The sequence below is a fragment of the Rhinolophus sinicus genome, chromosome 16 (genome assembly GCF_057876585.1).
Source record: "Rhinolophus sinicus isolate RSI-liver-muscle chromosome 16, RSI-T2T, whole genome shotgun sequence".
Lineage (NCBI taxonomy): Eukaryota > Metazoa > Chordata > Mammalia > Chiroptera > Rhinolophidae > Rhinolophus > Rhinolophus sinicus.
In genome coordinates, this window is record NC_142516.1 from 107,570,619 (window position 1) to 107,587,615 (window position 16,997).

The 16,997-nt window shown below is 35.5% G+C and overlaps 1 protein-coding gene across 3 annotated transcripts in view; it reads right to left on the minus strand.

The window, feature by feature from the left end:
• The window catches only part of NEK5 (NIMA related kinase 5), a 79,795-nt gene that overhangs the window by 40,270 nt on the left and 22,528 nt on the right, over positions 1-16,997 (minus strand). For all 3 annotated transcript variants that reach the window (XM_074329905.2, XM_074329904.2, XM_074329906.2), the window contains 5 exons: positions 15,200-15,254; positions 6,236-6,436; positions 6,077-6,158; positions 3,555-3,685; positions 1,274-1,443 (listed from right to left, as the gene is read on the minus strand). In XM_074329905.2, the coding sequence (XP_074186006.2) occupies positions 1,274-1,443; positions 3,555-3,685; positions 6,077-6,158; positions 6,236-6,436; positions 15,200-15,254 (639 nt within the window). The remainder of the gene's footprint in view (positions 1-1,273; positions 1,444-3,554; positions 3,686-6,076; positions 6,159-6,235; positions 6,437-15,199; positions 15,255-16,997) is intronic.

Consider the following 16,997-nt stretch of genomic DNA (forward strand, 5'->3'; position numbering starts at 1 on the left):
ATATTAGAGTTGATTGTCCAGCTAGGTCTTATTTTCGGGGAAATATGGTAACCTTGGATGATCATGGAAGTCATTAAAAATGTGTTATGAAGATGGATGAAAGTATAATGGCACCCAATATCTTTAAAAATAAAATGTCTATTCTTCCCATAGCTAATGTTTTCATTAGCTATCTGATGGGCTCACCATCACATAGTCTCTTGTATTTTTCATTATTTATCCATAATTTCAACTATAAATAAGTCACCAAAAGTTAGCAAATTCCCAACCCTGAAAGAAAAAAATGTGATGGCAAAACCACTATTTAAAAATGACTCTCAGACTTAGGTCTTCAAGCCTATGGATGGATGTCAATTATTCTGAATTCAGGAACACTGACATCGGTGTGAAATAAATAACAGAAAATATTGTAGATATGCAGAAATTTGTTATGGAGTAAATTTTTTGAAAGTCTGCCATAAAAGCAGTTTAAGTGTTTTCTTTCTAATAAATCCATATTCTGAAAATTCCCAAGAATATAAATGTTGAATGAAATATATTTCACTTTCCAATATGTCTCAAATTATAATTTGATTATAATTTAATTATTATTGATGAATATGAATAACCTCTTGGAAAAAGTGATAAATGTACAACTACTTTCATGAGAAATTTACTTGAAGGAAGGAAAAAAACATTAAAAATTCAAAAGTACGAATCTGTGCCCATAGTTAAACGACTGCATGAGTAAGAAGATAAACTACATCAGATTTGAGATGAAAAAGGGTCAAGGGATTACTGGGGTATAACTTCATAAATTATATAAATGTGTAATCACTACGTTGTACATCTGAAACTAATATAATATTGTATGTCAACTGTAATTAAAAAATTAAAAAATTTTAATAAAAATTTAAAAAAGAAAATGGGTCAAGGGAACTATGAATTAAGTACCGTGTTCCCCCGAAAATAAGACCTAGCCTGACCACCAGCTCTAATGTGTCTTTTAGAGCAAAAATTAATATAAGACCCGGTCTTATTTTACTATAAGACCCGGTCTAATATAATGTAATATAATATAATACCGAGTCTTATATTAATTCTTGCTCCAAAAGGCACTTTAGAGCTGATGGTCAGGCTAGGTCTTATTTTCGGGGAAACACGGTATATAAAATGAAGAGTTTGGAAGTTCTTAGATTATTTTAGGAGAATTTGGAAGGATTGCAGAGTAAAGAATATTGATATATCAAGATGTTTTCAGAGGAACAAAGTTTCAGTTAGACTGTCACGTTACCATTGACCTGGTGATGGGCTGTGGCTTTCTTCCTCAATTCCAGTATCTTTTTGAGGGAAACAATGGTAACTTGGTTCGTGGGCTCTCTTCCTCAACATGTCAAGTTGAGCATAGTAATAATCATAATGGCCACACACTGCAGCAGGTTTGGGCCTTTCTACCATTTTTATCTGGGATTAAAAAGAAGAGAGAAGATTTTTAAAAATACATAATACAAATCTATAATGATTGACAGTTTGATAGTGACTGTAGCTAAGACAAGGCACTGAAGGTATATTTTTGTTGTTTTTGCTCTAGAATTGTTTTTAGATTAAAATAATCTTAGAATCCCCAAATCCTAGAATTGAAAAAGATTTTAGAAGTCTGTAATATGGTAGTTTATAATTTTGCTAGGGTGTGGTATGAATTATGCATACTTCATGGCTAGTACATCAAAAATACTTAGCTAGGGAGTACACCTAGCCCATCCAAGATCTGAAACTAAACTCAATATTTTCATTTTCTGTTTTTCATAAACTTATTTACACCTTTCTGTGCTTTATGGAAGAATAAATGTTATTGTGCAACTCACAAATTTGGGGATTTGCAACATTTTAAGTTCAAATAAATTGACTAAATACAAAATGTCACGAGTTGAAGAAAACAAAATTATGAGTTATTCAGTCATTCTTCCCCAGTAAACACAAGGAAAGTCATGTAACAGCTGTAACAGACACGTTGCCATCCCACATTATACCTCACCACCCTTCCCAACCAGAACAGAATGAGAGGAGAACCAGACACAAATGTTTATCTTAGAGTTGAGTAGACACCAATGAGGTAGAAGACAAGAATCAGACCAAATTAACACATGAAAACCAGTCAAGACCTTGTTGCTAAATGGCAAAGTAGGGTCAATTTAACATTAATCAGAACAACTCTGCCTACTCAACAGCTGGTAACAAAAGAGAAAAAGAAGGTCAAACTATTGGGAAGACCTAGACCTGGCAGTTGGAAACCAAACAAATTTCCTCACTGTAAAAAGTAACATACTATATTTTTTTCTTTTTAATGCTATGTGGTTTTTTTCATGTATTTTTAATATTTTATATATTTAATTTTATATTTATATGTATAAGTATGTATTAGATTGAACCAGAGTTATAGATATTTGACTATCTTCAACTTATAAAAAGGTACTCTCATATTTCTATTTAAATATTAAACATACAAAATTTGATTTATTAATCTAAACATAAATTATGTATTTATATTTTAAATATTTAAAGTATGAAGTAGTTTTCTTAGTTTTATAATTTTACCTATATTCAACCCAAAAGAAGGTTGAAAAATGGTTGGAAATAAAGAAAAATGTTGGAAGGAAATAAACAGCTTCTTTAGGATTTTCTCTAAAATCCCAAATGGTAACAGAATCAGAGATGGTTCCTGTGGAGACGCATTCATTTCATTGTATTAGCAGAAGCTTGCAAAGGATTAGAAAAATGCCAATTTAATCTCCTAACTTAATATCTTTTAGATATTTTTTCTCTCCTACAGGCCTGCTACAGAATATTCTAAATCACAACATACTTTTAAAATTTCTTTCATAAAGTTAAACCACCTTCTAGCAAATGAAGAGTGGTAATTTAATAGTTTAAAAAAATCTATTTATACATTAACACATTACCTAAAATGTCTATATAGCAAGTAAACACTTAGTAAATGTACTTCTAAATGGTCCTCTAATTATACCATGAGCCTTCTTTAAAAATACACTTCTTCAATTAAGAAATAATAACCATTTTATTATTTATTTACCAGAAGCATTTCACTAGCATGAACTAAAAGATTCAACACTCTGCTGAAGTGGCTTCAAATGACTAAGCATAAAGAATCTCTAGGAAAAGATCAGTGATTATATAATTTTAAAAAATCCCTCAATTATATATAACATGTCAGAATTAAGAGTACGAAATGCATGTTTTTTGCCACTACGCTACTCATTTGTCTTATATAGGAAAACTCTATTTATTTAAAGAAATTAAAAGAATTCTAGTTATAAAAAGGAAACTAAAACTAATGTATACAATACTTGTAAGACAATATAGCATTGTTTTAAAAATAACAACAACTAGTAGTTGTCAGGTGTATTACCAGTCTAATGCTCATTACAGAAATACGTTATTATAAGTTCAAAACTGGTGGATTCCAAAGTAATGACCTTGTACCTCTTGAATATGTGCAAGTAAGCTTATAGAATATACTATCTGCTAAAAAACCAGAATGGTTTAGTACGACTTACAGATGGCTTCTGGGCTCCAACTGGTGGTCTCCATTCATTTCTATACACTATATCCTTCCTTTTAATTGGCACTGATATCCTTGATCTTGGGACACACTTCCCCTGGAATCGCACTTTCTGTGTTTCAGAATCTTATTTCACCAAAATAAAATAAGTTCAATTTTTAAAAATTTCCACATCTTTAATATTGATGCTTGTGAGGGTATAAACATAAAAGATATTTCATAGCACAGTAAGTTTACCCAGAGACATTTATTCCCAGTGACAGAAGTACTGATGGAAAATTATTATGCCTTTTCTTTGAACGGAGAAAACTATTTTTTCCAGGATTCCTTTAGATATAATACTACTTAAAAAAATATTAAGAATTAATGTTAACATTTACAGAAACAATATGCAAAAGATAATGGCACAAGTAATTAAAAGTAGTCATCAGAGCTTGGATTATCAGGCCACACCATTCATGTCACATTGTTGTTTGTAATGTATGTGGTGCGATCAAAAATACAGTGAATGCGGATGCTGAGTGCCATCCAACAGAAAGGCAGGAATCTTCAATATGGGAACAGGTCATCCAACCTTAGTAACAGTGTATGATAAGTTTCAACTTGTTTAGTGAAGTCAGTCAGTTGGGTGTGAGCTAGGGTTGAGAGACGGTGGGTTTTAAAGTGCGCCATAGCTTTTTTTGTGCCAGCTATCTCTCTGACACTTGAGCTCTCTTGCCCTCGCTCTCTTCCCCTCCCTCCCTCTCCCTTCTCCCCTACATCAACGAGGCCTGTTCTCTTCCCTGAGCACATATCACTAACACCAGAGGCTTAGGTCTCTCTCTCCAACCTTGGCTAGGCCTGTTCTCTTCCCTGAGAATGTATCACTAATAAACGCTGCTTGCATATTAATCAGCTTGGTGACCTTTGTTTCTTCACTGTGTCAAGAAGAATCCAGACTCCCCTAACATTTGGACAAGAGTCCACCATTTTCCCAGAATGTCAGCATTCTGAATAAACCTGCTTTTCTTTCCACCAAAAAAATAGTAATAATGGTAAAGTGTGCCATAAATCATGGATCATGAACAATGCATTAAATGAAATTTTGTGTCACACATCACTTCTGGTGTGGCAATTTCTGTCAAATAAAAACATTATGGTGTGTCCTCATCCACCTTATTCACCAGATCTGGCACTGTGCGACTTCTGGCTCTTCCCCAAAGGCAAAATGACCATGAAAGGTAAACATTTTGAATCAATTCAGAACATTGAAGCAGCCATGACAGCGCAACTAAAGATACTCACAAAAGAGGACTTCCAGAACTACTTCAGAAAGTGGCAAGAATGATGGCATAAGTGTGTTCAAAGTGAGGGGGAGTATTTTGAGGGGGATTAATGGCAATGTGTCTTTTACTGTAATTTTTTAAATTTAAATAAATTTTTTTATTTAAACACCATAGTTTTTTATGACACCTCGTCATTTAGTAAGTCTTTTAAAATGTTTGTTGCCATCAAAATCTGTTCTTGTTTTCCTATCTTTCCTGTATTAGAAGTGTTTACAATGTACTTTCTCTCATCCTTTACTTATTTACTTTCTAAACATTCTAAACCTAAACCAACACATAACAGTGTCAAATCAAATTGAACATGGTAACGGGGCTCATTCATTCATTTTGCCTCCAAAACTTTCCTCAATTTTAGTTTCTGTACCACAGTGGATATTATTTCCCTATCACTGATTCCTTGGAGACATTTTCTACTTCTCCTTATCCTTTAAATTCAGACATTTGATTTTGGCTCAACCCTGCTCCTCTTAATTTCACAACATAACTGAATTAGTAATTTTCTTTAATCTCTCTCTCTCTCTCTCTCTCTCTCTCTCTCTCTCTCTCTCTCTCTCACACACACACACACACACACACACACACACACACACACACACACTTCATCACTTCATCAGCTGATTCCTGACATTAAAATTTTCTCTACTTATAATTATCATAAAGTATCACGTGCTTTCTTTGGGAGGTCACATAATAACAGTTCTCCTACTGTTACTGATTAGGTCCAAAATCCTACCTTAAGCTCCAGTGGGCCTTTCTGAGAGAATTCTTAATCACCAGTCTATCCTCTTTATTAAAAAAAAAAAAAAAAAAAAAGAAAGCTTCATCTCATCATCAGGTCTGTCTGTGAACCTTTTCTTACTCTTGATCCCTTCCCTATATAAAAGTTTGGATTCTACATCTTCAAACATCTCTTCTTTAGCAAATTTACTGCTTCATGAAGTTTTCCTGACTAATAAGCAGAGAGAAGCTGCTTCCTCCAGGTTATACATGAAGTAGATATATAGGCACACCCAGCAGTCACCACTGGACAAGATGATTTTCCTCTTGCTTATATTGCTCATATTTTTTAAATGTCCATGTTCAATATATTTGGTGACATTTCCCTGCTAATGTTGTCAGCCATATATTATGACTCACCATGTGAGACACAGGTAATAAATGCTTTTTGATTGCATAGTTAAATCATTCGTACCTTGGGCCACCTTCCCAGCAGGTTGAGAAACTGATGATCTTGCTCTACATACGAGGTTGTGATTAAATTCTTCCTGAATGACCTAAAATCGAACATGAGTCAAGGACCTGCTAACCAAAATCTCTGTCAAAATCCAGGCAGAATAACCTCAAAACTCACCTCAGGAGTCAAGTACTTGGCAATAAAATTCTCTAAAAAAGGCCTTTTCAAAATAGAATTAATAGATGGCCGATCTCGGGGAGATACTTGAAAGAGCTGAGATATCAAAGACTGTAGATCATGGGAAAACCTTGGAGACACTGGGACAAAATGTGCTTGACAAATCTTCAGAACCAGCTGGTGTAGGTTGTTACCCTCAAACTGAAGGATAAGGAATAGTAATACTAAATTAGAGAAAAATCCAACACTAGTATTTAAAGTAGTATCATGAAACAAAACAATTTTTTAGAGCTTCAGTTAGAAGCACCATGGTCCACCCTAAATTATTTTCATCAACTAACATTTCATGAGCAGGTATTGCAGGCAATTACTCAACAAGATGGCATGTTATTTAAGACAATATATTTTTAGTTTTAATTTTTTCTTATTATCAATATTTACTCATAAAAAACTGGAAGGTACAGGAAATTATAAATAGTCGGGAAAAATACGTATAATTTCACCACCCAGAGGTATATTAGCTCCTAATCTTTTTAATAAATAACGTGTATTTTATAGAGTTGAGGTCATAATGATATGAAATGTTACTTCTTGCTTTTTAAATTAACATAGCATAAACATTTTTTTTAAAAACTCTTCATAAACCAGGAAGTCTTCCATAGTGTGAAATCCTCAGTTATTTACACATACAGCGACGCATTACATAATGTTTCAGCCAACCACAGACTGCATACATGATGATGGGCCAATAAGATTGCGATGGATTAGATGAGAAACATTGCAGTGTGAAGGGTCCCTCTTGATCTCTCCCCTTGAAGTTACAACAAGCTGAACAGCTATAATTCAACAAAGGATTCCCTGTGCAACACACAAACTCGTCTGAAAGATCTGCACATAGGAACATCTGAAGTTGGGTGACTAGGGATGAACAGGGGAAGAGAGAAGAGATAAGAGCAGAGACGGGTGCCACAGACGCTGACTGGAGCTCACTGTGGTCCTGGGAGAAAGGAGGACTCAGGCTGCAGGTGCACTCTCTGCGGCCCTGAGCATTCCTGCCTGAGTGATCAGCATATAATATGGCTGAACCTAGCAATCAGGGCAGAGACCAAACACAGAAGTGCAATACTTATGGTGTAGCAGTCCTTCCTGCCAGGCAGAGAACAAAGCCACAGAGCCTGGCCGCCTCCTCTTAACCTCCCAGAGCTCACCTGCCCACGCTCTCCCAGAGCTAGCGTGAAGCCCCAGAAATAACTACAGCAGTGAGTGTCAGGTTAAAGAGCAGAATACCTACAGCCCTGAAAAAGGAGAGACAGTTCCTGAGCAGCAGACACACACTGTGGCTAATCCTAGTGACAAAGGTGGAGACACAGAGGCCAGGCAGCTGAAGTCTGGCAGTTGCCATTGCTGGGAGTTGAATAAAACCACAAACACACCAGCAGCTCTCCCAGCGCACCCAACCCTGACTTTTCCTGGTTGATCCCAGTAGTGGCACGTAGGACAGCTCAGGCAGTGCAGCACTGGGCTTTCAGGGGCTCAGAACCCCATCACCTACCATATTCTCCCATGGGGGTAGTGCCCTGAGACTTAGGCGACACAGTCACAAAGGAGACAACCACCTCCCCAGGGAATATAAGGCATCTTTCACTGCAAGAAGTCAGAACAGTGCAAGAGAAAATAAAATGCTCCATCACCACCTACTGAAAAACAAAAGAAAGACTTCTTATCAACCTGCTCCAGAGCTCATTCCAATAGATGCCAAGGCAGAGAAATGATCCACAAAGGCAATGAACAACCAAGGTAACAAGGCAGCTCAGAAAAAAAAAAATTAAAAATCTCCAGAAAATAAACTTAAACATGGAAATATGTGACTTAAATGACAGAGAATTCAAGATTTCAGTTCTGAAAAAAAAAAAAAAAAATGCAACAAGACTCAAGAAAACTCAAATAGGCAATTTAATGAATTCAGAAATAAAATCAATGAACAAAATGAATATTTTACCAAAGAGATTTAAATGTTTAAAAAGAACCAAATAGAAATTCTGGAACTGAAGAACTCAATAAAAGATGAAGAATGAAATAGCGAACTTAGGAAATAGAGCTGACCAGATGGAGGAAAGAATTAGTGATATCAAAAATAGGCATCTGGAAATGATGCAGATGGAAGAAGAGAGACTCGAGAGTTAAAAAAATAAAAGAATTCTACAAGAACTATCTGACCTCATCAGAAAAAGCAATATAATAATAATGGGTATACCAGAAGGATAAAAGAGCAAGAGGCGAACAGAGCCTATTCAAACAAATAGTCAACAAGAACCTCCAAAACCTATGGAAAGAACTGGACCTTCAAACCCAAAAAGCAAACAGAACACCTAATTATCTCGATCCAAAAAGGTCTTCTCTGAGGCACATTATACTAAAACTGTCAAAAATTAATAACAAAGAAAGAATTCTCAAGGCAGCCAGGGAAAAGAAGACAGTAACCTATAAAGGAAAGCCCAGTAGATTATCATCAGATTTTTCATCAGAAACTCTAAAAGCTAGGAGGGAGTGGAATCAAATATTTAAACTATTAAAAGAGAAAAATTACCAGCCAAGAATAATGTATCCAGCAAAGTTATCCTTTAGATATAAAAGTAATAAAGATGTTTCCAGACATATAGAAGCCAAGGTAATTTTCCACCACAAGGCCTGCACTACAGAAAATAATGAAGAGGATTATTCTACCTGAAACAAAAAGACAAAAGGATATCAAACTATGAATCAGACTCACAGACAGACAGAAGCAGGAAGTGGCAACCCCTCTTTAGAATAGGGTATCATATACTTAAATATAACATAAAAGTTAAAGGAGTTCAAATCATAAAAAAGAAAAAGAGAAGAAGACAAAAGCTACTGAAACTAAGAAATGAAGATAATTTGTGACAAATAAAGGTAATTTGTGACAACAAAACATAAAAGGGGAGGGGATGAAGGTCTGAATTTGCAAAAGGGAATGGAGATAAGATGCATGCAGAAGAAAAGGGATTACTGTATATATGAAACTTTCTTTTACATAAACTTTTTTTTATTAGTTTCGGGTATACAAAACAATGTAATAGTTAAACATCTACTCCCCTCAAAAAGTGATAAGTCCCTCCCCCAATCTACTACCCATCTGACATCGTATATAGCTGTTACAATTCCATTGACTCTATTCCCTATGCTGTACTCCACATCCTATGACATATATATGTGTGTGTGTGTATATATAGATATATATATATATATATATATATATATATATATATATATATATATATATATATATAATTACAGTTGACATTCAATATTATTCAGCTTCAGCTTCAGGTATACAGTGCAATGATCAGGCATCTACACCATCTCTAATAAGACAAGTGTCCATCTGATACACTACAAAATCTTTACAATATTATTGATTATACTTCCCAAACTGCCTTTGTATGCCCGTGGCAATATGTTGACTACCAATTTGTGCTTTCTAATCCCCTCACCTTCTCCCTCATCCCCACCCCCCTACCATCTAGCAACCATCAGTTTTTTTCTCTATATCTCTGAGACTATTTCTGTTTAGTTTGCTCATGTATCCTGTTCTTTAGATTCCACATATAAGTGAGATCATATGGTTAATGGTAACCACTCAAAAAAAAATCCGGAACTGAGATACATAACATAAAAAAAGAGGAAAACAACCACAGAATACCACCAAACAAAAATAACAGACAGAAATACAAATGCAAAGAAAAAATGGAGAAACTGAGCTACCAGAAAATAAAAGGTAAAATAGCTATAGGAAATCCTCATATCTCAATAATCACCCTAAATGTAAATGGATGGAACTCACCAATAAAAAGCCACAGAGTAGCAGATTGGATCAAGAAAACAAACCTCAACCATATGCTACCTTCAAGAGACACATCTCAGTTGCAAGGACAAATATAAACTCAAAGTCTATATTTTGAAAGGGTAGAAAACGATACTCCAAGCAAATGGCATCCAGAGAAAACCAGCTATAGCCATACTTATACCATGTTTCCCCGAAAATAAGACCTAGCCGGACCATCAGCTCAAATGCGTCTTTTGGAGTAAAAAATTAACATAAGGGTCTAATCGAGCTGATGGTCCGGCTAGGTCTTGTTTTCGGGGAAACACGGTATCTGATGTAATAGACTTCAAAATAAAAAAGGTAACAAGACACAATGATGGACATTTCATAGTGATAAAGGGAACAATACATCAAGAAGACATAACACTTATCAATATATATGCTCCCAATCAGGGAGCACCAAACTATATAAAGCAACTACTAACAGAACTAAAGGGAGAAACTGACAAAAACACAATTATGTTAGCAGGGAACCTAAATACCCCATTGACAGCTATGGATAGATCACCCAAACAGAAAATCAGTAAGGAAATATCAGCCTTAAATGAAACATTAAACCAAATGGACATAATCAACATTTATAGAGCCTTTCATCCCAGAACACCAGATTATATATTCTTCTCTAGTGTTCATGGAATATTCTCAAGGATAGACCATATATTGGGATACAGAACTACCCTCAACAAATTTAAGAATTGAAATCATACCAAACATATTCTCTGACCACAATGTTTAGAAATTGGAGATCAACTGCAAAACGCAGGAAAAAACTACAAATATGTGGAGATTAAACAACATGCTACTAAAGAACAACTAGATCAAAGAAGAAATAAAAGCAGAGATCAAAAGATACATAGATACAAGTGAGAATGAAAACACATTTCAAAATTTCGGGGATGCAGCCAACATGGTAATAAGAGGAAAATTTATATTATTACAGGCTTATCTGAAGAAACAAGAAGAATCCCAAATAACCTAACATTACATCTTAAAGAACTAGGAAAAGAAGAACAAACAAAGCCCAAAGTCAGCAGAAGGAAGAACATAATAAAAATTAGAGCAGAATTAAATGAAATAGAGAACAAAAAGAAAATAGAAAACAATTAATGCATTAAAAAGCTGGTTCTTTGAAGAGATTAATAAAATTGACAACCTCCTGGCTAGACTATGGAAAAAAGAGAAAAGACACAAATAAACAAAATCAGAAATGAAAGAACTTACAACAGATACTACAGAAATACAAAGGATCATACAAGAATACTATGAAAGACTATATGCCACCAAATTCAATAGCCTAGAAAAAATGGACAAGTTCTTAGAAATATATAACCTTCCTAGATTGAATCATGAAGAACTGAAAAATCTAAATAGACTGATCAACAGCAAGGAAATTGACACAATCATCTAAAACCTCCCCAAAAGCAAAAGTCCGGGACCAGATGGCTTCACTAGTAAATTCTACCAAACATTCAAATATGATTTAATACCTTTCCTTCTCAAACTCTTCCAAAAAATTGAAGAAGAGATAATGCTTCCTAACTCATTTTATGAGACCAACATTACCCTGATAACAAAATTTGGTAAAGATAACACAAGAAAAGAAAACTACAGACCAATATCTCTGATGGATACAGATGCAAAAATCCTAAACAAAATACTAGCAAATAAAATACAACAATACATTAAAAAGATTATAAATCACGACCAAGTGGGGTTCATTCCAGGGGCTCCAGGATGGTTCAACATATGCAAATTGATGAATGTGATATACCAGATAAACAAAATAAAGGATAAAAATCATATGGTCGTATCAATAGATGCAAATAAAAGCGCTTGACAAGATATAACATCAATTTATGATTAAAACGCTTAAAAAAATAAGTGTAGAAGAAAATTATCTCAACATAATAAAGGCCATATATGACAAACCCTCAGCTAATATCATACTTAATGATGAAAAACTAAAAGCTTTTCCTCTAAGATCAGGAATAAGACAAGGATGCCCCCTCTCACCACTATTATTCAACGTAGTATTGAAAGTCATAGCCAGAGCAATCAGGCAAGAGAAAGAAATAAAAGGCATCCAAATTGGGAATAAAGAAGTTAAATTGCCACTTTTTGCAGATGACATGATTCTTTATATAGAAAACCCTAAGACTCTGCCAAAAAAATGATTAGAAACAATAAACTAATACAGTAAAGATGCAGGATACAAAGTCAGTGTACAAAAATCCATGTGTTCCTATATACTAACAATGAAATTTCAGAAAAAGAAATGAAAAAAAAAATTCCTTTAGCAATTGGACAAAAAGAATAAAATACCTAGGAATAAACTTAACAAAGGATGTGAAGGACCTATACATTGAAAACTAAAAGACATTATTAAAAGAATGAAGATATAAAGAAATGGAAAGATATTCCATGATCATGGATTGGAAGAATCAACATAGTTAAAATGGCCATATTACCCAAAGCATTTTACAGATTTAATGCAATCCCCATCAAAATCCCAATGGCATTTTTTAAAGAAACAGACCAAAAAAATCATCAGATTTGTCTAGAATCACAAAAGACTCCAAATAGCCAAAGCAATCCTGAGAAAAAAGAACAGGGCTGGAGGTATCACACTCCCTGACTTCAAGTTATACTACAAAGCGGCAATAATTAAAATAGCATGGAACTGGCAGAAAAGCAGACACACAGCCCAATGGAACAGATTTGAGAGCCCATAAATAAACCCTTGTATGCATGGGCAAATAATTTTCATCAAAGGAGCCAAAAGCATACAATGGAGAAAAGAAAGTCTCTTCAATAAATGGTGCTGGGAAAATTGGAAAGCCACGTGCAAAAGAAAGACATTAGACTGTTATCTGTCACCAAACACCAAAATTAACTCAAAATGGATCAAAGAACTAAATATAAGACCTGAAACAATAAATTGCATAGAAGAAAACATAGGTACTAAACTATGGACCTTGGTCTTAGAGAGAATTCTATGAAATTGACCTCAAAGTCAAGGGAAGTAACAGCAGAAATAAATGAATGTAACTATATCAAACTAAAAAGTTTCTGCACAGCAAAAGAAACCATCAACAAAACAAAGAGGCAACCAACCGAATTGGAGAAGATATTTGCAAACAACACCTCCAGCAGGGGCTAATATCCAAAACATATAAAGAACTCATACAACTCAACAACAACAAAACAAACAATCCAATTAAAAAATGGGCAGATGACCTGAACAGACACTTCTCCCAACAAGACATACAAATGGCCAACAGATACATGAAAAAATACTCAACCTCACTAGCTGCTAGGGAAATGCAAACCAAAACCACAATGAGGTAACACCTCACACCTGTTAGAATGGCTATTATCAATAAGACAAGTAATAACATGTGTTGGAGGGGTTCTGGAGAAAAAGGAACCCTCATACACTGCTAGGGGAAATGTACATTAGTATAGTCACTATAGAAAACAGTACGAAGGATCCTCAAAAAATTAAGAATAGAATTACCATACGACCAAGTAATCCCTCTTCTGTATCTACCAAAAATATCTAAAAACATTTTTCTGCAAAGATATATGTACCCGTATGTTCATTGCAGTATTATTCACTGTGGCCAAGACATGGAAACAACCAAAGTGTCCTTTGACAGATGACTGGATAAAGAAGAAGTGGTATACTATTCAACGATAAGAAAAGATGAAATACTGAAATCTGCAACAACATGGATGGATCCTGAGAATACAATGCTAAGTGAAATAATTCAGACAGAAAAAGGCAAGAACCATATGATTTCACTCATATATGGGATATAAAACTGAAAGCAACAAATGAACAGACAAAAAAGCAAAAACTCATAGACACGGACAACAGTTTAGTGGTTACCAGAGGGTAGGAGAGGAAGAGGGAGGTAGACAAGGGTACAGGGGGTCAAATATACAGTGACAGAGTATTTGACTATGGGTGGTTAACACACAATATAAATACATAGAAGACGTATTATAGAACTGTACACTTGAAACCTACATAATTTTATTAACCAATGTCACCCCAATACATTTAATAAAAAAGATTGTAATGGATTATCAGCAAAAAGTTTATGATGTTGAAAGTAAAGGCTGGACCCAACTATGATGTTGAATTGACTGCTGGCTCTGGGTCGTTTACAGGCAAAGAGGCTCAGCATGTTTGCATAATGATGAAATCACTGAACAACACATTACTTAGAATGCATCTCTAATGTTAAGCGATGCATGGCTGTAAAAACAATGCACAGCAGCATGGTGCTGGTGTTGCAATAAAGATACAGGTTTTGGTAAACACTAGCTGTGTGACGTTGGACAACAGTGATGATGATGATGATGACAATGTCAGCTGTGTAGAAGAGTTAACAGACAAGGCCTAACACGGCTCTCCTTAGAAAGACCTGCTTACAGTATTGGCCCTTGGCTGACGCCTGGTAACTTCGGCATCAGGAGAGTTCCCACAACTCCCTATATGTTCAGAGTGGCTCTCTGTGCCTACACTGTTTATGTAAACGATATGTTTATGCTGAACACCTGCTGTCTTCCTGGGAGTCTGGAAGCTTCATACGTGCCAGGTAGAGGGTGCCTATATAACCAGTCCCCAACAGAAACCTGGGCACTTGGTCTCCAACGAGCTTCCGTGGTAGATAGCACCTCATGTGTGTTGTCACAACTTGTTGCTGGAGGAATTAGCGCATCCTGTGTGACTCTACTGGGAGATGCTCTTGGAAACTTATGCTTTATTTCCTATAGACTTCGGCCCCATGAACCTTTTCGCTGATTATTTATATTCACACAAAGTTGTTTTTTGTTTTTTTTAATGGAAATAGGCTATGGGTATTTTTCGCTTTATAATATAGCTTGGATATCATTCCAGGTCAGCATATATAGATCTATCATTCCTAATAGCTTGTCCACATAATTTTCAACAACCTAGTAAAATAAACATTAACCTTTTTCTCTCAGAAGTTAATTTCGTTTATACAGTTTCAATAATTCAAGATTCATCTGACAATTAACATACTTACAGGATGCTTGAGTGTGCAGAGCTCATATAAGACACAGCCAAGAGACCAAATATCCCTGGAGAAGATAAGAGTTTACATGCCAAAAAATATTCATAGTTCTTAATAAAGCCTTATCCTTACAGTGCCTTATATTTGTGTATCTTTACAATTTTATATAGGTTGACTAGTTTTTAGAAATTTTTAAGATACATTATCAATTCTTATTCTTACTAATATAAGAGGTAAAATAAAAACAATTTGCAGTTTGTCAGAATCCAAGAGGAGAAAAGGTATCCAAATTGACTACAATCTGATGGCTCAATATTTACTTCACCATCATGTGCTCAAAGAAAATGGAATTTTGAGCAATGTGGAGGGAGGAGGCAGGACTCAAACATGGATTTATTTTTATTCAAAAGGTAAATTTTGGTTGATTTAGAAAGGTACATTCCCCTCAAGGTTATTGACAGAACCAAAGTTTTATTAAGTGATGAAAATAATACTGCAACTCAATAAACTTGAAAACGTGCTTACAATGTATGACTAGAGGCTTGCTCTTTAGTACTTAATATTTATATGTGATTGGTTTAATAAGGAGATAACTTATAAAACAAAAAGCATAATTAAATCTAAGAGACCAAGGAAAATATAATGAGAAGTCAAGAAAGCGAGAAGATAGTCAGAGTCAAAACAAGAGGGATTCAGTAAGGGGAGGTAAATGGCTCCACTATTTAGCAACACTTTCTTTGAGTGTGCATGCAGGAGAAACAGAGAGCGATATACTACAGGTTTGAGTACAATAGAGGGTGATTACAGAATAGGTAGGAAACAACTTCTAACTGGTTTCTAGCATTTTTCTAGAGTTTCTAGAAACTTGCTGATCACTTCCCCCCACCACACAGAGTTTTCTCTTTACCTGGTCTTTCCTAGGCCCAAACTCCTCCTCTGTCCCAGGGCGCCCTCTGCAGCCAGTGCAGTGACCTCATGTGTCTGCAGAGCTCTCCAGGACAAGAAGCCACCTGGGACAGGGTGGCACCTTCCGTATGCCTTGTACCTCCCTTTGTGGTGAGGACTATGATGATCCTGGGAATGATTTCCTGGTCTAAAGGGGGCAGCTGATTATTGCTGGAATCTTCTAATTATCAGAATCACCACATCAGTATATTTGAATGTTGACCCAAATTCTTAAAAAACAGTGCAAAGAAATAGAACAGTGTTGCTTCGCTTAGGGCTCTCAGCTGGCAGCAGCACAAAACTCTGCTCTGGACAGCACGCCCTGCCACCCAGCCCTACATGAGCTGCATTCCTGCTCTACTTGAGGCCAAATGCCTTCTTGGTGCCAGGGTATAGCTCCAAAACACTACCTGTTTATTCTTTTATTATGCGAAGAAATGTTTATTATTCTTTTTGTAAGTCTCTACCAGCTGGGTTTTGCTTTCCATTTATGCTTCAAAGTTAAACAGTCAAATATCCCTTGGATGTTTTCCTAAACAAATGGACAATTAACTTGCAAAAGGAGTTCAGTCTTCCTGATAGGCCAACTGGTTCAACTGGCAGCCAGCTTTGACAAGTGAAATTTTTTTCCTTCCCCTTACATGGAAGTAAAAACGACCTCATCTTCATCTTTTATCACTGTGTATATTAATATTACCCCTCAGAACTAGGCTCTGGTATCACCTTCATAAAAACTAGCTGAGTTTTAAAGCTGGAAGATACCTTAATGATTACCTAGCCAATACTCTTGTTGTTATAGGTAGGGGAACAGGCCCACAGAGGTCCACTGATTTGGTCAAGCTGACGACAGAGCCAGGTGTGGGAG